The 21,920-nt window shown below is 48.6% G+C and overlaps 2 protein-coding genes across 27 annotated transcripts in view; both read left to right on the forward strand.

The window, feature by feature from the left end:
• Positions 1-1,060, forward strand: part of LOC101951307 (kinesin-like protein KIF19) — a 33,051-nt gene extending 31,991 nt beyond the window's left edge. For all 21 annotated transcript variants that reach the window (XM_065560080.1, XM_065560082.1, XM_065560083.1 and 18 more), the window contains one exon: positions 144-1,060. In XM_065560080.1, coding sequence (XP_065416152.1) covers positions 144-220 — 77 coding nt within the window. In that variant the 3' untranslated portion in view covers positions 221-1,060. The remainder of the gene's footprint in view (positions 1-143) is intronic.
• CHST12 (carbohydrate sulfotransferase 12) lies at positions 163-20,192 on the forward strand. 6 transcript variants are annotated; one of them, XM_065560117.1, is made up of 3 exons: positions 4,101-4,256; positions 6,424-6,480; positions 18,489-20,192. In XM_065560117.1, exon 3 carries the CDS (start codon positions 18,583-18,585, stop codon positions 19,840-19,842), a length of 1,260 nt encoding a protein of 419 aa, XP_065416189.1. In that variant the 5' UTR covers positions 4,101-4,256; positions 6,424-6,480; positions 18,489-18,582; the 3' UTR covers positions 19,843-20,192. The 6 variants fall into 6 exon arrangements, with proteins under 6 accessions (XP_042709076.2, XP_065416189.1, XP_065416191.1 ...); XM_008164707.4 differs by lacking the exon at positions 4,101-4,256 and adding an exon at positions 4,722-5,800; XM_065560118.1 differs by lacking the exon at positions 4,101-4,256 and adding an exon at positions 4,722-5,478.
• Positions 20,193-21,920: the final 1,728 nt, after the last annotated feature.

The following is a 21,920-nucleotide window of genomic DNA, read 5'->3' on the forward strand; positions in this document are numbered from 1 at the left end:
CCAGCTCTGACCAATGCTGAGAGTGCCTTGTGCCAGTCAGTGAGGTTCAAGGCTTAGTGTTTCCTTTACTCTGGAACACTGAGGCAAGACATTTCTCCTGTAATATGATGATAAAAAACATCTCAATCTTCCTTTGCATGTAGGGCCCATAGATGGTGCCAGCAACCAGCCGAAGAACCAACCCATCACAAGCTTCAAGAACCTGCCGAGGTCAAAATAAAATCATCAGGGAGAGCAAGATTCCATCTGTTCCCGAGGGACCAGGACTACAGGGGTACTAAAAAGTAGGGAAGGTTTTTCTTAAGACGCATTTTAAGCAGTATGCTCTGAGGCTGGGAAGCGGAAGGGGAGGTGTGCACACTGCTTTGGTGCTTCCCCCGCAGCCTCTCTACAGTTTTTTTTTTTTTTTTTTTTGCACTGTGCTCCAGCTGTTAGTTTCCTTTAAGATGAACTGCGGGTTCTTCTGTTAATAATATTCAAAAGAAAAGGAAACCCCATTTGTCCACAGCATTCTTAGTCCAGGAGACAGCAGTATGGAGTCCACCATCTGGGATTCTGCATGCAGCACATCCTCTCTTTTCTGTGGAAATCTCCCACACATATTGGGGTGAGGGAGAGGCTATTTAATTATCAAAAGAAATTGCAGACTCTTTTGAAGTATCCCCTGCCCTCTTCTCAGAGGTTTATACGCATTGTCTTGGAGCTGGAAAAGGTGAAGCCTATCTGGAATGCTGCTCAGCTGAGCAGATGTTTGGCAGTGGGAGCAGCCAGAGGTGTTCTAAGCACTTGGCCACGTGCAGAGCATTTCAGATCTGACAGGAGCTTGAAAAAGAGGTTTGGTGGCTGTCAGAGACTTTGTTATGAGCTGGGTTGGAGGTGAACAAAGGCAAGTTTTCTTCTTAAAAACCAAACCCATCTTTCCAGCAGTTCTCCCCCTGGTTTCTTGGAGGGACATGCATTTTGTAAATCAATACTAGACTTACCATTTTCCTTTCTTGGCCCTGTTATTTTCTTCACGTTGCAAATAAAGTGGCACAGGGTGGCCATTCCATTGAATAAATGTTGCGTTTATTTCCCAAATATGAATAGCTTCTCTCCACATCCACTTTGCCACCTGCTTGGCATTCAGTGCAAGCATGTAAGGAAATGTCATCTTTATGGCTTCATTCAGTTTCATTCAGGATGTAAATTATGAAGAGTCTTTGTGCAGCTAAAGCACAGGACAGTGGAGTCAGGATGCTTAGTTACTGTCCCCAGTTCTGCCACTAATTTACTATGCAACCTTAGGCATGTCACTTAACCACTCTGGGCCTCTGTTTCCACATCTGTCAACTAGGGATAGTATTAATCCACTACTTCACCTTGGATTGGGAGGCTTGATTTGAGATCCTTGAATGGAATGCAATACAAGTGCAAAGTATGTATTATGAAGAATTATTCACTATTTCAGTATAATGTAATGAGGTCTGATGGACACTCCTCTTTGAGTTCTCTGTTAAACTGCAGAAAGCCTGATGAGTCACATTGTAGACAAGAGGGGCCAGGAGAACTTGCAAAGAAATAAAAAGCACACCTAGATAAAATAAGCCCAGACCATGTGAAAATAAACCCATTCCAGCAGGCCTTGAGCCAGTCTTCTATTTACAGGACACCATGTGAACCAGATGGGAGCAAGAAACTTAGTGCAATGGAATACCATGAATGTTCCAAATGTGTTCATCTCTGCTAAATACCTTTGGGCTGATTCACTCTGAAAAGTCACAGTGTTCAGAAGCTAAATCCTATTTCCCTCACAGGCTGCTACTTTGAATCCTGACACTAAGGAACTGGTTTGTGGACATAACTCAGACTGGAGGTTGTGCATTTGGAAACAAATGGAACCTGATGCTAATTTTCCAGGAATCCCACACAGCTGAAGATGAATCGGAGCCATTGTATGCAATGTTTTTTTAATCATTTTCCTACATTTAAGTTAAAAAAATATGAATGTAGAGATTTGAGAAAGAAGACCTCAGACACTTGGAGTCAGTAAGTCTGTGTTACTGCTCTGCACTCCAAAGAGTCGGTCTCCAGTCTCTTGAAGCTGAGTATCTGTATCATAGGAGAGAGAGGGCACTAATGTTCAGAACTCAGATGAAGGACATTGCCTCTGACCTGGAATGACGGACTCTCCTGTTCTTGCCTTTTACGTGTGAGGAAAGAGACAAGAATTTAAACTCCTCTGGGCCTTTTATGTGGTAACTTTTAGGTGTGTTAAATTAGGGGAGCTCAAACTTTGCCCACCTAAGGTTCACATAATTGACAACTTGTTGGAAGCCCAAGGGCTGCACCGAATTTGCACAAATGGGATAGCTTGTAGCTGCCTTCATCTTCACAGGAGGTGCAGCAGGCAGAGATCACAGGTCTCACCATGCAAATTTGCACAACTGAGATGCCTACCTCAGAGCAGGTCACTTCTAAGTGGCCTCTCCCTCAAAGCACAGAACCAAAGCACCAGCCTGCAACAGAAACAGGCCCTGCTGCACGACCAGTCTTTTCTGTCAGTTCATCTCTAGGCACCCGGCATTCCACAATCCACACAAAACTAAATACTTGCACAAAATAAACTTGCCTAAAGTATTTTTTCTACTTCAAGATGGTTACAAAATCAGTAACCAATTCAACAATATATATATATGCATCCGAAGAAGTGGGCTGTAGTCCACGAAAGCTTATGCTCTAATAAATTTGTTAGTCTCTAAGGTGCCACAAGTACTCCTGTTCTTCAATTCAACAATGATTTTTAGGTTAATATAACTACTAACAAGTTTTCCTACTACCAGTAACTGGTTAATATAGTTTTACAGTGCAGTGGGTTTCTCATAAATCTTTTAAGAGAGCCAAGATTCTTTTTGTAATTGTTATACCCATATTCGTCTAGCTTCGTCTGCTTGAGAGGAGAATATGAGCAATCCTTGGCTTCCCATTTCCCACAAATTATTTTGAGTACCTGTTGCTATTGGCACCTGAGCCACAAGCAACAGATCATATTCATGGAAACTGCCTTCTAATCTGATGCCAGCTATAATCCCTCAGTCTCTGGCCTGGTTTACAGAGGGGAAGCTGTATAGCATTTTTGTAGGCTTGCCCTTGCTGCTTGACTGGCAGTCCTTCAGCTCAGATGCTACATACAAACTCTCCTGCTGACTTCAGTCCAGTGCAGAGGGGGAAGTTTTGTTTGCTATTAGGATGCAAATGAAGATGTGAGAGAGAGCCACCCACAGGGATAAACAATTTAGTTCCGTTAGGAAATATTTGCACCCTGAAAGAGACATGGAAAAATCCCAGAGAAGGGAGCAGAGCTGTCCCAGTAGGCAATGAAGGGGCGAGGGACTTGGCGGAGAGTTGCTTTAAGGCGATATGAATAGATCACTCAGTGAATGAGACTGAACAGAGAGGCCGTTCAGCCTGGATGGATGAACTCCAAATACTCTGGGCCCTTCTGCCTGGATCCATACTCTGCATTTATATCATGCCTTTCACATGAGCCTCGAGGTGCTTTACAGAGGCTGGTACTGCCCAGATCTTACAAATAGGGAAACTGAGGCATGGAAGTTAAGCAGCTTGACCACGGATGAACAGCAGGTCAGTGGCAGAGTGGAGAATAGAAGCCGGTTCTCCCTCGCCCCCGCCATCGTTAGACCGCGTTGTTTCCCGTGGATTGGATCCCCATGGTCCCATGCAAGGAGTGCCGCTATCGTGGGAGAAGGGGGCGTAGCAACTCTTGCAACTTCCAGCCAACTCGTGCAGAATTTGAACCGAGTTGGGCCCGGAGAATTCCCATGTGTGAAAACGCTTCCAACGCGGATGCCCTGGAAGAGTTCCCCCCTGCGGCGTGCCCTGACTTTTACCCGCCATTCCGTACCCCGGATCGGGGACGGGGGGCTGGGGCCGAACCTCGCTCGGGGGTCCTGGCACCGGCGGGGGGAGCCAAGCAGGATCTGCGCGCCCGGGCTCCGCTCCAGCCCCGCAGTGCAACGGCTCCAGCGAGCCAGGGGCCGGGTCTCCGCGGGGAGCCGAGCGGCCGGCGCGGGGCGGGGGGGAGGGACAGGCCCGCAGGGCGCCCGCGGCTGGACCGAGCGGCGCCTGCGCTGCGGCCCCCCCCGGCCGGACCCACCCCCCCGGCCGGCTTCTCGCGAGAGGCGGCGGCTCAGGGGGAGGAGTCGGGGCTGCCGCCGCCGCTGGAGGCTCAGCTAGCCGAGCGGCTCCGGGCGGAGGTGAGAGCGGGACCTGGGGGTGGGGGCTCCGGCCGGGCGCTGGGGTGGAGCCGTGACCCCCCCTAGCCAGGGTGCGAGGGGTCTGTAGCGTCCCACTCTCTCCGGGCACAGCTGGCCAGCGGTGCTGGGTTCCCCCTCCATCCCCGGGGTGCAACAGCCCCTCCCCTACGGGCACAGCTGGCCAGCGGTGCTGGGTTCCCCCCTCCATCCCCGGGGTGCAACGCCCCTCCCCTACGGGCACAGCTGGCCAGCGGTGCTGGGTTCCTTCCTCCATCCCCGGGGTGCAGCGCCTCCCTTCCGGGCACAGCTGGCCAGCGGCGCTGGGTTCCCCCCTCCATCCCCGGGGTGCAACGCCCCCTCCCCTACGGGCACAGCTGGCCAGCGGTGCTGGGTTCCCCCCTCCATCCCCGGGGTGCAACGCCCCCTCCCCTACGGGCACAGCTGGCCAGCGGTGCTGGTTCCCCCTCCATCCCCGGGGTGCAACGCCCCCTCCCCTACGGGCACAGCTGGCCAGCGGTGCTGGGTTCCTTCTCCATCCCCGGGGTGCAGCGCCTCCCTTCCGGGCACAGCTGGCCAGCGGTGCTGGGTTCCCTCCTCCATCCCCGGGGTGCAGCGCCTCCCTTCCGGGCACAGCTGGCCAGCGGTGCTGGGTTCCCTCCTCCATCCCCGGGGTGCAGCGCCTCCCTTCTGGGCACAGCTGGCCAGCGATGCTGGTTCCCCCTCCATCCCTGGGGTGCAACGGCCCCTCCTTTCCAGGCACAGCTGGCCAGTGGTGCTGGATTCCCTCCTCCATGCCCGGGGTTCAACGGCCCCTCCTTTCCAGGCACAGCTGGCCAGTGGTGCTGGATTCCCTCCTCCTCCATGCCCGGGGTTCAACGGCCCCTCCCTTCCGGGCACAGTTGGCCAACAGTATGTGGTTTGCCCCTTCCACCAGGGCACAGGCTGGCTTCCTGCTACCCCTGGGGTGCAGCGCACCTGACCCTCCCCTCTAGGCACAGCTGGCCATGGGTGCTGCCGACCCCAAGTTTATTTCCATGGATTTAATGCTGGGTCGGTTTTGTTAATGTGAATACTAACGGGGAAGCTCAGACGCACCAGTTCAGTTCCTCCTCCAGCTGTCCAGCTTCCTGTCATTGATCTTGGTGGCCCGCGTGTGTGCAGAGGGATGGCAGCGTGGGGGTGACTTCTTGTGCCTGCAGCTGCACTCAAGGCAGAAAGCCAGGTGCTGTGGGTGAGGCTTTTAGAGGGCTCTGCGTAGCCCAGGGTGCCCCAGAATAAGCTAGGAATGCTGCTGGCCACGGTTCCAGGGGGCTCTGGGCAGCATCGGAGCCTGGGTCCAGACAGGGATCCTGATATTACCTGACAGAGAGTCGGGAGGGAGATAGTGCTGTGGATATCAAGGGTGCTGGAAGCGGCTGACTGTCAGGAATGGGGACCAGGGGGTGTCTCTGATCTCTGTCAAACCCAGAAATTGGAACTTGGTGGCATTAAAGCAACTTTTACACTTGTGACTGGACTTTGCTTGATACAGATATGGGCGTGAGGTGGGTGATTTCCCCTTTATGTAGTCCAGCTGTACTTCATCACTTTGGACCTGCTATATTCCCCACCCCTTCGTGTGTATTCGGTCGTTTGCCTTTTTCCTTCTTTGCTTGGATCTGAACGGAAATCAGTGGAAGCTAGAAATAGAAGCGAGATTGCAGACTAATAGCTGGGGAGGAATAGAAGTGCCTACTTGGAGACTGAGTTTTATGTTTTGTCCTTGATGGGAAAGGCCCTAGTCTTACGATGTGGGAATCTATGGCCCTTATTCTAGCCCCATCTAATCTTTGGGCTTGATTCGCCACTCATTAGACTGCTGTAAATCAAGTGACCCAGCTGAAGCCAGTGAAGTTACTCTGGTTCCAAACCGGTGTAGAGAGACTCTATATTTATACTGCAACCATCAAAGGGTTAGCTCAGTGCCTCACTACCCTATATCAGGCTGATGAAATGAGACGTTTGCAAGTTCTGGCTACAGTTGGGACATCAGATCTGTAATATTAGGTCTTTAAATAACTGCATGGATTTAGCATGGAAATTTAGAAGGGAGCAGAAATGTGATAAAAGATAATCTGTATCAACTGCCATTTGTAGTAGGTCATGTATCTTCTTTTCATGCATCTAGGCCCTGGATGATGAGACCTTTATGTAGCCCAGCCCTTCACCAGTGGATCAGCAGCAGGTATGCTATGCCTAAAAGGGCTGGTAAATCCTTTTGAAGTTGTAATTCTCTTCTGTGGCTAATTCCTAGAGTGAGGTTCTCGAACTGTGGTCTGCGGACCACCAGTGGTTCACAAGCTCCTCTCAGGTGGTCCGCGGATAGTTCCCTCTAAGGTGCGTGCCTGGGCAGCCACACACGAGAGAATGAAGGGCCACCCACCTAATTAGTGGAGCCACGCAGGCTTGGCCTGGACCCTGGAGAAGATGTGCAGGTAAGGTGAGGTGGAGGCCTTGGGGGGAATAGGGGGTAGGTGGGAGGGGGCAGTGGGGTGAGAAAAGGGGGTGGGGGGCATTTGGGACGTGCAGGGCTGCAGCGGCGAGAGAAAATGGCAACTTTCCCCAGCTCCAGGACTGCGGCTGCTGGGGAGAGACGGCCCTCTTTCCCAGCCCCAGCTCGGGGCTGCCGGGGCGAGGGAGAGAGGAAGAGACCCCCCTCCATCCCAGTTCCAGCTTGGGGGCTGTTGCGGAGAGGGAGAGACCCCCCTCTATCCCAGTCCCAGCTCGGGGCTGCTGTGGTGGAGGAGAGAGGGAGAGACCCCCCTCCTTCCCAGCCCCAGCTTGGGGGCTGCTGTGGCAGGGTAGAGACAGCACATCCATCGCATTAGAAGAGTAAGACTACTGATATTAAAATATGAGTTAAAAGCAACAGAGGGTCCTGTGGCACCTTTAAGACTAACAGAAGTATTGGGAGCATAAGCTTTCGTGGGTAAGAACCTCACTTCTTCAGATGCAAGAAGAAGAAGTGAGGTTCTTACCCACGAAAGCTTATGCTCCCAATACTTCTGTTAGTCTTAAAGGTGCCACAGGACCCTCTGTTGCTTTTTATAGATTCAGACTAACACGGCTACCCCTCTGATACTTGACAAAATATGAGTTGTGTGCTTTTATTTGTAGAACAAAAAAAGTTTATTATTAAGGGCTTTTTTATATAGCGCTTTTATCCAAAGCGCTTTACAAGAGTTAGCTAATGGTACAAACCACATTCGGAAAGATCATTAAGTGGTCTGCTGAGACCCTCAGCAATTTTCAAGTGGTCCATGGAAAAAAAAGTTTGAGAACCACTGTCCTAGAGGATACTTGAGTGATGCAGTCATCTTCCTCCATAGCTCTAGCCCTGGCTGGCTGGGATGTGTTGGAACTCTGCACTTTCAAGTGCAGCCAAATAACATGTTTGTTTCAATACATTGTGTAATGGGTTTTGTAACTCAGTCGTGTGTTTCCTATATTAGCCCAGGTCATTTCCAGGGCTTTGGAAACTGGCAGTCCCTAATTGGTCTTCACGGGTTTGTGGTGTGATGAATGGATGGGGAAATCCCCACTCTGGTGTTTTTATGCTTTTCTTTTTCTCTCTGACTCTTAGGGCTATAATTTTAAAATAGCCCATTTGACATTTTTAAAAGCTTTCACTCTTGAGTTGGGACAGGATATTAAATAGCCTGAGGTCTGTGCCCCCTCTTCTGGGCTCTAACGACCAGACAACAGCAGACTTTGATCAGATACGACAGAAAGAAAAAGGGTAAATTACCATTTTCCTGGGAAATCTTTGTTTGATAAACAGGTGGGCTGCTGCAAGCTAGTGTTGCCATCAGAACTTGCCCTTTGCTAGCCCACTCAACTACTAAGCTATAAAGCTACTAAGGTATAAAGCTATTTATTAATTGCACTGAAACCCAAGAGGCAAAATTTCAGTACAGAGTAAAATATCACAGCTGTAAATTATAAATACTAAATCTATAAACACTTGACAGTTGGCCTTACAAAAGGGGTTTCTAGTGTAAACTCAGACAATATGAATTGCAGCCTTCTGCAACGCCCCCCGGGTATATAGCCCACACTGTGCTAAGATGCAATAGCAAAAAAACTTACTACACGACCCCAGGAGTGGGGACTGAAGCCTGAGCCCACCTGATCCCTGCCACCCTGGGGGGGAGAGGGGCAAAGCCCCACTGCCCTGGGGGGGAAAGGGAGGAGCAAAAGCTGAAGCCAAGGGCTTCAGCCACAGACAGGGGGCCTGTAAGCTCAGCCCCACTGCCCAAGGCTGAAGCCCTCCAGCTTCGGCCCCAGACAGTGGGACTCGGGCTTTGGCTCCTGGCTCCAACAAGTCTAAGCCAGCCCTGGCGACCCCATTAAAACAGGGTTGCGACCCACTTTGAGGTCCCAATCCACAGTTTGAGAACCGCTGCACTAGCGTAAGCCCGATTTGTGTCTGCACTAGGGGTTTGTATTAGTGTGATGACACTATGTAGTTACACTGATGCAAATTTGCCTTGTCTAGACAAGCCTTTACATTTTTGCAGCGTGCGGGAGAAGCAGTTTATTTTGAATGTTGGGAAAATAAGCAAAATTCTTTCTTGGTTTTGGTTAAGTCAGCACAGTCCTGGTCTGACTCTGATGTCAGAATCTGCTGAGTTTCCCCTCTTGGAGAAAGCAGATCACCAGAACTGAGTTGGTCTCAAATGTTTTACACCATATATTGAAGTAAAAACCTGAAATGTGCTTGACTAAACATATCCCACTGGAGGTTTGGTGATTTATAAGTCGGGGGCTGGATGGCTCAGGTGACGGACAGTAGAGTTCCCTGGCAGTCAGTGGGGGAAAATGTGGTAAGTCTTGGCAAAAAATGCAAGCTACAATTTTTCTAAAGTCTCATGTCCTGTTATATCATGCAAACCCCTTCCCCCCGCCAAAAAAAAATGTTAAAGGACCAGGAACAGAAGAAAATGGGTCATAGCAACAGCTCTTAAGCCCCATTGATGAGGGCCTGGTCTGCATCTTCTGCTTCTCTGGAGGGGAAAGTGTAGCCAGCAGTCCTAGGAGTGGGGAAGAGGGAGTCGTGGAATCCATTGCAATAATAACCACTGGAGTCAGTGGCCACTGACCCCTATGATAAACACCCCGGCTCTATGCCAGAGGTTAGGAGCCGCTGTCTCTGGTGGTTACTGTGACATCTGTGACTGTTGTCACCTGAGATAAATAGCCGCGCTTACTAATGAGAGGGAGAGCCAGTCACTGGTTCCAATCCAGGCCAGGTCAGTAGTAGCTAAAAGTTATTACCATCCGGTGGCTGTTAACTGGCCTGTATGAAATGAGTTTGGTGCTCAGCCCGGTTCCCACTTGGCAGGCATCCACATCACAAATACCACCACCTTAATTGGCATTGAAGGGTATTCTTGCTGGCATTCTCAGCTTTGAGACCAAGGGCTGCATGGGCCATATAGTGTGAACTCCCTACTCCCCTGTAGAGGTTGTCTCTTCAGGTTATGGCTCAGGCACCTGTCTCAGAGCCCTGTTGTGTGTGTGTGTGTGTGTGTGTGTGTGTGTGTAGAGAGAGACCTTTAGTCTCCAATGCTTTCAGCCTGGCATCTTTTATTTGTACTAAAATCACACTGCTACTGAAAAAGAGAGAAAATAACAAATGACAGAATCAACAAGGAGTCTGGTGGCACCTTAAAGACTAACAGTTTTATTTCGGCATAAGCTTTCGTGAGTAAAAACCTCACTTCATCCAAAGAAGTGAGGTTTTTACTCACAAAAGCTTATGCCCAAATAAATCTGTTAGTCTTTAAGGTGCCACCAGACTCCTTGTTGTTTTTGTAGATACAGACTAACACGGCTACCCCCTGATAATTGACAGAATGTGTTTTTTTTCCCCTCGGCATTAGTTGGCTTAGTTTAACTAAGTCCCATTATGGGTCTCTGATAGAAATCCCATCAGTGAATATGGCACTGCCCGAGCTAACAGGAGAGGATTTGGTTTGATCCTCCGCTGATCATTGCTCTGTATCTTGGAAAATCAATCTGTGCTCTGGCAGATGGTGTGCTGTCCCCTGGAAAGCAGGCTTGAGCCTTTGGGGTGGGCTGGGTAAAGCTGCATGATTTCAGTGGCTTTCAAAATGAACATCCTTCCAATGATCCAGAAGGCTGCGACTGTTTGTTACCGTGCTAAACACTGCGTTTTGGTAAGGGCTAACACTTCCGTTACTTGAGAGAGGGCGCCCTGGGGTGGGAGATTTCGCAGCAGTGCTGGCAGGCTGCTGTGGTTGCACCATGTTATGGAGGGTAGAGTTTGCAAGTGAATGATTCTCTTTGAAACATTATTATTATTATTTAATTGCATCCCGATAGCGTCTAATGCCTCCAGCCAGGATTGGGGGAATGCACTATTCTGGGCACTGTACATATTCAGAATAGAAAACAGTCCCTGCTGCAAAGAATTCACAGTCTTACCGACAAGACAGGCCGACAGGTACAGACAAACAACAAAAAAGCAATTTGCTAAGCAGCAGCATTCCAAATCTTCCAGGAATGGGCTGAGACTGCGAGCCTAAGTATTGGCCTATAAACACGCACACATCCATGTAGTGGCGTTGGAACAGTTTGTATAGTGGGGGTGCTGAGAGCCATTGAACCAAACTGTAAACCCTGTATATGATGGAAACCACTTCAAGCCAGGGCGTGCTGCTGTGCGTCCAGCACCCCTAATTCCAGCAGCCCTGCCTACACACACATTACAGTTTACCCCTCCTTTAGCCCCCTTTGCATCTTCCTAGGCAACTCTTAGATCCAGTCAGTCCTCATCTTCACTGACCTCGCCTAGAGAATTATTGCTGTGTAATACCTGCCTTCTTACTCTTCAGAATGGCATGTATTCTATCCTCTTCCAACCCCTGCTGATGTACAGAATGAGAGGCTGAGTCCAAGACCCATATCTCAGTGCTTGGTGCTGCAGTGCAAAGCGATAGTTAGATCACCAGCCACTCCTGGTCGTTGGCTTTTTCATACCTCATCAGTGCAAGCAAATACATAAAAAAAAATCCCTAAATGGTGCATTTTAAGTGTTTTCGGACAAACTGAGCTAAAACGCTGATACAAAGTCCTAATCTTTCACTGCTCTTCTGTTTATTAGCAAATATTTAGCCTAGTCCTAATGGGGTAACCTAGTGGGTAGATCCAGGGGCTAGGTAATGGGATTCCTGCTTTCTAATCCCATTCTGTCACTGACCCACTGTGCTGCCTTGGCCTGTGTGTACTTCAGAGGTGCTGGGCACCTACCACCCCACTTGAAGTCAGTGAGAGCATGGGTTCTTCGCATCTCTGAAAATCCAGACTGTTTCCTGGCTTTGAAATGGTCTTCCCAGAGAGGGTCTAGTTAAAGCTTGAGAAGCACTTTGAGAGCCCTGCGTGGAGTGCTATTGAGATGATTATGGCAGTGTTCAGAGAGCAGGGGCGAGTTTGTGGGTGTTTGGCTGGCTAGTTTGGCCCCTTAGAGAAGGGGGAGGCCCATTTGAACCTGGATCTGAACTTCCCCACAGCTTAGGGATGTTCCGACCTGGGGATTTCAGTTCAGCCCCATCTCTGTCACTAGGCAGAGGATTGGGGATGGATCATCTAGCTTTACAGCCACAGTCTGCCATTGGTGCACCATTAAGCGGCCGTGCTGCAAGAGAGGGCCTGGTCTGTAGCCTGTCTGCATTGCTGTGCATTTGTGGGGGTACAAACCCGAGTTGATCAATGATCTAAAAATCAAGAGAGTCCTACAAAATGTGGAAACTAGGTCAAATGACAAAGGATGAATATAAACAAATAACAAGTATTTAGGGACAAAATTAGACAGACCAAGGCACAAAATGAGATCAAACAAGCTAGAGACATTAAGGGTATCAAGAAAACACTCTACAAATACATTAGAAGCAAGAGGAAGACCATGGACAGGGTAGACCCGTTACTCAATTGGGGAGTGGGGGGGGAGAATAATAACAGAAAATGTGGAAATGGCAGAGGTGCTTAATGACTTTTTGTTTCGGTTTTCACCAAGAAGGTTGGTGGTGATTGGACATCTAACATACTGAATAGCAGTGAAAATGAGGTAGGATCAGAAGAGGCTAAAACAGGAAAAGAACAAGTTAAAAATTACTTGGACAAATTAGATGTCTTCAAGTCAGCAGGGCCTGATGAAATACATCCTAGAATACCCAAGGAGCTGACTGAGGAGATATCTGACCCATTAGCGATTATCTTTGAAAAGTCATGGAAGACAGGAGAGATTCCAGAAGACTGGAAAAGGGTGCAAATATACTGCCCACCTATAAAAAAAGGGAAATAAGGACAACCCAGGGAATTACAGACCAGTCAGCTTAACTTCTGTGCCGGGAAAGATAATGGAGCAAATAATTAAGCAATCAATTTGCAAACACCTAGAAGATAATACGGTGATAAGTAAGTCATCATGGATTTGTCAAAAACAAATCACGTCAAACCAACCTGATAGCTTCCTTTGACAGGATAACAAGCCTTGTGGATGGGGGCGGGGGAGTTGTAGACGTGGTATAACTTGACTTTAGTAAAGCTTTTGATACGGTCTCCAGGGCCGGCTCCCGGCACCAGCCTGGCAAGCAGGTGCTTGGGGCGGCCGCTCCGGAGAGGGGCGGCACGTCCAGGTATTCGGCGGCAATTCGGCGGACGGTCCCTCACTCCCGCTGGGAGCAAAGGACCTCCTGCCGAATGCCGCCGCAGATCGCGATCGCGGCTTTTTTTTTGGCTGCTTGGGGTGGCAAAACCCTGGAGCCGGCCCTGACTGTCTCGCATGACCGTCCCATAAACAAACTAGGGAAATGCAACCTAGATGGAGCTAATGTAAGGTGGGTGCAAAACTGGTTGGAAAACCGTTCCCAGAGAGTAGTTTTCAGTGTTCACAGTCATGCTGGAAGGGCATAACGACTGGGGTCCCGCAGGGATTAGTTCTGGGTCTGGTTCTGTTCAATATCGTCATCAGTGATTTAGATAATGGCATACAGAGTAGACCTATAAAGTTTGTGGACGATACCAAGCTGGGTGAGGTTGCAAGTGTTTTGGAGGATATGATTATAATTCAAAATGATCTGGACAAACTGCAGAAATGGTCTGAAGTAAACAGGATGAAATTCAATAAGGACAAATGTAAAGTACTCCACTTACGAAGGAACAATCAGTTGCACACATACAAAATGTGAAATCACTGCCTAGGAAGGAGTACTGCGGATCTGGAGGTCATAGTGGATCACAAGCTAAATAGGAGTCAACAGTGCAACGCTGTTGCAAAAAAAAGTAAACATCATTCTAGGATGTATTAGCAGGAGTGTTGTAAACAAGACATGAGAAGTAATTCTTCCGCTCTACTCCGTGCTGATTAGGCCTCATTTGGAGTATTGTGTCCAGTTCCGGGCACCACATTTCAGGAAGGATGTGGACAAACTGGAGAGAGTCCAGAAAAGAGCGACAAAAATTATTAAAGGTTCAGAAAACATGACCTATGAGGGAAGATTGAAAAAATTGGGTTTGTTTAGTTTGGAGAAGAGAAGACTGAGAGGGGACATGATAAGTTTTCAAATATGTAAAAGGTTGTTACAAGGAGGAGGAAGAAAAATTGTTTTTCTTAATCTCTGAGGAAAGGACAAGAAGCAATGGCTTAAATTGTAGCAAGGGAGGTTTAGGTTGGACATTAGGAAAAACTTCCTAACAGTCAGGATGGTTAAGCACTGGAATAAATTGTCTAGGGAAGTTGTGGAGTCTCCATCATTGGAGATTTTTAAGAGCAGGTTAGACAAACACCTGTCAGGGATGGACTAGATAATACTTAGCCCTGCCATGAGTGCAGGGGCCTGGACTAGATGACCCCACAAGGTCCCTTCCAGTTCTATGATTCTATGATGCTTTGGCTTGCACGTGGGAAAAAGGGAAGTGTGCTTATCTCCAGGGCACATGTGCCCAGAGCTGTGATACAGGACTTTGTTGTGGAGCTTTTCCTCTGCGCCATTTTTGTTTAGTTTACAAACCAGGGAGGGGTCTGGTTGCTGTTTTTGTTTGTCCTGATTCATCTGGATGGAGAGCAGTGTCTCAAAGCAGATGCTGACCCCATGCTAACTTTGCATGTCAACAATCCCACGATTGCTCTTGACTTGTTTAGATTCTTCCCTTCCCTACAAAATTCCCATATGTAGAGAAAATTCACTACCGATGATTTCACAGTTTGTCTAACCAATCTCAGTCTCCGTGCCCATTGGGTGGGGTGCAGAACCCTCTCCTAGTCATGAATCCCAATACGCTTCAGATATTGTATTTTAAATCAAATGTACTGTTGCCAGGCGCTGCTCGGATTTGGCCGATGCGCTTTATTTTTAATTTCTCTCCCTTTACAACGTGGAATTGTTGCTGCCCTGAGAGGCCATGTGTGTGTGTGAACTGGCTGGCAAACAGCCTCAGCATTTTGGGAGGAAAGAAACCCAGCGCTGGTTTTGAAAAGGTTCCTTTCAGAGCTACTTAATGTGCACAAATGGTTTTGTTTTCATAACTGATGTGGATATGGTTTCTTTTGAGTCTGTTAAACAGAATGCGGATGTCAGCAGAAAGGGCTGCTTTTGTGTTTTAGGGGTTTTGTTTTTTTAATTGGTGCTTTTCTCTGTTGATAGCCTTAACGCTCCTCGGGAGTGAGATTGTGCAGTTAACACCTTTTTATTCACCTTCCTGAGGCCTTGGCTACACTTACCCGCTAGTTCGGCGGCTGGCAATCGAACTTCTGGGTTCGACTTATCGCGTCTAGTCTGGACGCGATAAGTCGAACCCGGAAGTGCTCGCCGTCGACTGCGGTACTCCAGCTCGGCGAGAGGAGTACCGCGGAGTCGACGGGGGAGCCTGCCTGCCGAGTGTGGACCAAGGTAAGTTCGAACTAAGGTACTTCGACTTCAGCTACGTTATTCACGTAGCTGAAGTTGCGTACCTTAGTTCGAATTAGGGGGGTAGTGTAGACCAAGCCTAAGTAACATCTTTCTGAGAGAGAGGTTTTAAAAAAGAAAAATGATTCTTTCTCTCAAAATACTGGGAACTTTCTAACCACTCTAATGCGTTGCACTTCCCTGGCCCCTGGCTGCCATCCATCCAATGATCTCTGAACTAAACAGCATAATTACCCTGTCATACTACTCACCTACATTGTACCTATTTTACAGATGGGGAAACTGAGACAGGGAGGCCAAGACCAACATTTTCAAAAGTGGTCACTTATTTTGGATAGGTCAGTTTTTGGGAGCCCAACAAGAGGCCGGTTTCCACAAATGTTGAGTGCATACAGCGCCCATTGGAAGTCAGTGGGCGCTGAGAGTGCTCAAGGTGTCTTGAGTTGAGCTTCTAAAATCAGAGGCCACTTTTGAAAATTTGGCTGCAAGTGACTGGCTCAAGCTCCCATAGGGAGCTGGGAATAGACTCTGGATCTCCTGACCTTCTGCTTTAACTGCAAGCCCATTTTTCCCTTGGCTGCTGAGCCAAGCAAGCTGCATTGCTATCCTGCTGGCTGCAAACATGACTGCTCAGAATTGTTTTCTTTGTACATGTGCATGTAGTGCTATTAATATCAATGAGGGGGACGCGTCACATGTGTTTTGCAGGAAGTTAACTTGTGCACAAATGCTCACAGTGTTACCGCTACTTGTAAGCTCTTTGGGGCAGGGATCATCTATTTTGGTCAGTGTTTGTGCAGCACCTACTACCACGGGCTCCTTGTCCATGACTACGGCTCCTAGGTACTACAGCTATTCAAAGAATAATACTAATTGCTTGGGGTTTGTGAATTGAACTTCCAAATATCACCAACTTAGTCCCAGCTCAGTTGTTTGAACTGTTGTCCTGCCCTCACTAGTTTGAGTTGACCTTCATGAAAGGAGCACTGTCTAAGATGCTTCTAAGGTCCTTTAAGGAGCAGACTGAGTGGCCGAATAGTCTCGATATACTGCAAGAGGGCAAGGAGAAGACTTATTTGCAGTTGATCGGGGGTGAAGATCAGGAGCGATGACCTTTGAATAACACTAATCCCCAAAACCTCGGTTTTGTTTACAGAAAATAAATAGAATTTTAGGGGGAGGGGGGAAATCATGAAACTTAAAAATAAATAAATACATTGGTTTCAGTGCAAACAGTTTGGATTTTGTGAGAGCTGAATGCTGCAGAATCCAGATCCTGCATCACGACTAAGATGTGGAATTGACAATAAACAGAGCTGGCCAGTTTCCCCATCCATGCCGAGTGAGGTGCAAAAAGGCAACTCAGTGTCTCTCTCCCCTTTTGTGTATTATTATTGATCATTGTATTACAATAGCTTCTAGAGGCCGCTAGTGAGATTGGGCCCATTTGTGCTAGGCACTGCACAAATCCATTATAAGAGAGAGCTCCTGCTGTAATGATTCTATAGTCAAAGCAGACAGAAAGTTGATGGGAGGGGGAACAGAGGCCCAGGGAGGTGAAGTGACCGCTCAGGGTCACACAGCGGATCAGTGGCAGAGGTAGGAATAGACCATGGAGAACCTGAGTCCCAATCCAGTGTCCTGTCCACTGGGCCATGCTGTCTGTTCCTTGCTCCCTCCTACCTTCCATTAAGCCACCGGACAGGCTTTGCTTGTGGGGCAGTCCTGAGCTCTCAAGCTTTTTCCCCACTGCTGGTCTGGCTAAATTGGGAGGAGCTGAGGCCACTGCATTCAGCTTGCTTGGCTCCCCAGCCCTCACCTTGCATGTATCCCCTGATTAGAAAAAATGCATCCGTGCTTGGGAGTGGGGTATACAGCTGTTTCCCTTCCACAAACCTCCCTCTGGGACCATGTGTGCAGCTAGTGAGGGGAAGTTAGGAAATCTGGGTTCTGTTCCATACTCTGACACAATCTATGTTGACAGACGTTGGGCTAGTATTTTAACCTCTGTGCTTCAATTTCTCTATCTGTAACTGGGATAGCTCCATCTGCCACGGGGTGTGTGAGGCTTAGCTAATATGGCTTGGATGCTATAAGAAATGCAAAATATGTTGGGCCAGACAAGAGGCCCCCCTGCTCAACACATTCCAGAAAAGCAGGAAAGGTTTCTCTTGGCTGGAGCAACCCTGAAGCTGCATGATCTCAGTAGTTATACAGCCAGTGTAAAACCCTGAGGAATGTTAAATAGGATTTTTATCAGGGCCAGGTCCCTTTATAAATTAGAGGCAAGTTTGGATTAAATCATAGGAAAAACTCCTTGTGGCAAAAGCAAATAGACAAGGGAGTAACTGCCAAGAGAGGTAACTGAGTTATCATCCGTGGGATACATTCAAACGGAGATTAGATAAAGCATAGCACTGGGCCAACTCACAGTCCATAGAGGAAGGTGAATTTTGACCTCTGATGTCCCCAGCAATGACACCCTTCACGCCCATTCAGCTGATAGAATCTCGATTTTCAACACAGTATTGTGGCTTTAGGGACATCTGAATGAAGGAGGTCAGACCATGTTATGGGATTGCTAACGTCAAGTATTCAAAAATGATGAGGCAGGCCCCCGACATGAATCATATTGGTTTAAAAAATGAGTTTAAAAAAAAATAAATTCTGGCTAATTTTTACTTTTTCTGCTTTTTGAGACTTCGGGCTTCATGTTTTCAAGCTTCTCTCATGAGGGCTGAAATCTTATTTTTATTTTTTTTGTAATGGAAGTGGAGAGTCTCAGGTAATCACATGACTCTCGGAGCTGGAGTCCTTAAGAAAAACACCGACTGTTGCAACACTCACGATAAAATTGCAGGAGATGACAACTGACTTTGACTCCAACAATCCTCTAATGTAGCCAGAGCCCTCTCTTGGCAGAGCACTGACCTGGCTGCATGCAGAACCATGCCTAAGAACCCGGTTACTTTCACTTCCTGATCCCCAACCGCCTGCAACCCAGTAAGTGGGGCAGCAGCAACTGGTTATGCTGTCGACTTGTACGTCTGATGCTGGGCCACATCAAGGGGGAAGGTCTGCATTTAACCCCATGAGGGACAGTGGTCTGTGTGTAGTTGGGTGCGAACAGGATGTTTCATACAGCACCTGTCACACAATACCTAACGGTGAGGAGTACGTACGGCCACATGTTACCCTGCAGGGTCGTTCTACATCAGAGTGCTCAGGAGAGTGACTAACTTTGGTTTTTGTACCCTTCCAGGCTCCTTGTCAGCAGCACAATGTGGTATCCCAAGCACCATTGTGTGAGGCTGAGGTGAACTCAGGAGAAAGAGACCACCCCAGCAACAGCCAGGATGACCAAAGCACGGCTGTTCCGCCTCTCGGTGGTGCTGGGTTCCGTCTTCATGATCCTGCTGATCATCGTGTACTGGGACAACGTGGGGACGGCTCATTTCTACCTGCACACGTCCTTCTCCAGGCCTCATGCCCTGGGCAGTCCGCCCACCGCTGCTCAGGATGAAGACCGTGAAGACTTGTTGGACATGGATGAGTTTTTAGAGAAGCTACTGAGTTCTGGCCTGAGGCAGAATGGTCCCTTGAACAGAAAGATGGAGCAGGCCCCACTTCAAGGCTCCAGCAAGCCTGTCTTGGGCAATCTGGAGGAGAATGTGAGAGGCTATGACTGGTCCACCCGCGTTGCCAGAGTGAGCCTGGACCAGGAGAAGCTGCAGGCTGAACGGCGGAGGACGCTGCGGGAGTTCTGTGCCAATTCCAGCTTCGCCTTCCCCGCTAAGGAGCGTTCCTTTGATGACATCCCCAACTATGAGCTGAACCACCTGATCGTGGACGACCGCCACGGTATCATCTACTGCTATGTCCCCAAGGTGGCCTGCACCAACTGGAAGCGGGTGATGATCGTGCTGAGTGAGAGCCTGCTGGATCAGGGTGTCCCCTACCGGGACCCTCTGGACATTCCCCGAGAGCACGTCCACAACTCCAGCACCCACCTGACTTTCAACAAGTTCTGGCGCCGCTACGGGAAGTTCTCCCGCCACCTCATGAAGATCAAGCTGAAGAAATACACCAAGTTCCTCTTTGTACGCGATCCCTTCGTGCGGCTCATCTCTGCCTTCCGCAGCAAGTTTGAGCTGGAGAATGAGGAGTTCTACCGGCGCTTTGCCATACCCATGCTGAAGCTCTACTCCAACCACACCAACCTCCCCACCTCTGTTAGCGAGGCCTTCAGGGCGGGCCTCAAAGTCTCCTTCCCTGACTTCATCCAGTACTTACTGGACCCCCGGACAGAGAAGATGGCCCCTTTCAATGAGCACTGGAGGCAGGTTTACCGCTTGTGCCACCCGTGCCAGATAGACTATGACTTTGTTGGGAAGCTGGAGACCCTCAATGAAGACGCAGCTCATCTGCTGCAGCTTCTCAAGGTGGACAGGCTCCTTCACTTCCCCCCCAGCTACCGGAACAGGACTGCCAGCAGCTGGGAGGAGGACTGGTTTGCCAAAATCCCTCTGGCCTGGAGGCAGCAGCTCTACAAACTTTACGAGGCTGATTTTGTACTCTTTGGCTACCCCAAACCAGAAAATCTGCTTAAAGACTAAAAGCAATTGGAAATTGGAGGAAGGGGGAGGGGGATTACCAAAAATATTTAAAACTTCACAGTATCCGCCTCTTAATCTCCCAACCCAGGAAGATAAAATTAAGTATATTTTTTCTACTCATCCCCTTCCAAATTTGCAAGAATCCAGGATACTCCAGCCAGCTGTGCATCACCAGAAGACCCCCCCCCACACTCTCCCTTTGCAATCGGAAGACTTCCTCTTTCAGTCTGTCGGCTGTGTCCTTCGGTCGCTTTTTATTAATATTTTTTAAAAATTAATATATTTAAAATATTTAATACAAATTGCGTGTTGTGGTGAAGGAAGAGGTGGAGTAAAAAACAATGCCCCTGCCCCTGTGTGTTGTCTCAGTGCTGTTGTGTGCTGTGGAGGCACCGCTTCCAGGAGTGCCTGGGGTTTACAAAACACTCGAGGCTAAACTCTGAGCTGGTGTGTGCAGGCACTGCCCCGTTGATCTTAGGGCACTTGTCCCTGCTTACGCTGAGTCTGGAGGATTCTCTGCACCTTGAGGTCTTTAAACCACGATTTGAGGACTTCAATAACTCAGACATAGGTTAGGGGTTTGTAACAGGACTGGGTGGGTGAGATTCTGTGGCCTGCGTTGTGCAGGAGGTCAGACTAGATGATCATAATGATCCCTTCTGACCTTAAAGTCTATGAGTCTATGAATCTATGAATTTGACCCCCAGTAGGTTATATTGAGCATGACATTGCACAGCTGGAGTACAATCAATGATAGGATGGTGCATGGGGACCAGAGCAGGTGACTGGTGAATTGGCAAAGGCAGGTTGGGCAAAGAGAGCGAGTCTGGAAGAGGGGATGGGACACTTGGGGCCCAAGTGTTAAAGACCCTTTCCTGTTTCAGGAAGAAATTCTCCCTGGGCCTGTGTGAGTGTATAGGCATCAGCGGGAGTTTCACCCATAGGAAGTCCAGATCACTTATAAAGCCTTTTTTCCTCAGCGGTAGCGTGGCAGTTCAGTCAAACTGTGTGCATGGTACGGCTGTGTTAACAGCATCCTGTTCTGTGGTAACCACGTGGGAGTGAGCTGTTATCTCAGATCTGCCATGATCAGTGCTCTGAGGCTGTATTCCTTCGCTCTTTTATGTGGTCGTTTCTACCTGTCCACGTGCTTGTGTGCTGAGCTTGCTCCTGGATGAAGCCGTCTGCAGATATCAGCAACTGGGTTACAGATAAACAAAAAGCAGCTAAACAGAGAACAGCCACCTGGGAGCATCAATCCATCTAAGTCTGGGTGTTTATTTTTAGGGCCAGGCCGCTTGACCCTATCATTGGCCTCTAATTCAACACAGGCAATCTCTAGACCTGTGACGCATTCACAGCCCCAAACTCATTAAGAGAACATGGCTGGGGTGCGTGGCTGGGATACTTACTGCCAGATGAGTGTTAAAGCAAAGCAGAGAGATGTGTTGCCATTGCTCATGACATGATGTCCTAGTCCCCTGACTCTCTGTTTACACCAAATGATTGATGTAGGTTTAATCATCTGCTTTGATGGACACCGCTGCAGGGAGTGATGGTTGCTTGCCGTGCCAGAGGCATGTGGGCTGTTCCCAAAGGACATTTATGCTTTTAAAAATATTCTAGTCTCTGGCTGAATCTTTCTTTCATCACTCTTACTAAATAAGGACTTGCCATCCAGCACTCTGGATAGGCTGGTGAACATTTTGCGGGCTACAGTATTTAACCCTTTCACAGGCCTGTAAGTGATATTGGTAACTTACCTGTTGCTCAGCTCCTCAGATGCTACCACCATGCCTGGCCTCATGTTCTTACCTTATTTCTTACCTTTATTCATTTTCCTTCCAGGGGCATCTGCAGGCATGGATCTCTCCTTCCGGCTTCTCTGGCTCTCTCCAGCCCTCCTTACATGTTCTTGTGTCCTCCTGTTGCTGCCTCCCAGATGTTCTGCTATTGTCTGCCCTCCCCTCCTTTCTGCTAGATATGCTCCTGGCTCCAGTTCTTGATAAATACTCAGCCACTGCAGTAAACTTGTCACCTGCAAGTGAAAGGTTGAAACCTCGTGGCCAGACTAGAAA

This window comes from Chrysemys picta, chromosome 10 (genome assembly GCF_011386835.1).
Source record: "Chrysemys picta bellii isolate R12L10 chromosome 10, ASM1138683v2, whole genome shotgun sequence".
Classification (NCBI taxonomy): domain Eukaryota; kingdom Metazoa; phylum Chordata; order Testudines; family Emydidae; genus Chrysemys; species Chrysemys picta.

Coding starts and splice junctions, on each gene's coding strand:
- CHST12 (XM_042853142.2), top strand. CDS start 18,583: ATGACCAAAGCACGGCTGTTCCGCCTCTCGGTGGTGCTGGGTTCCGTC.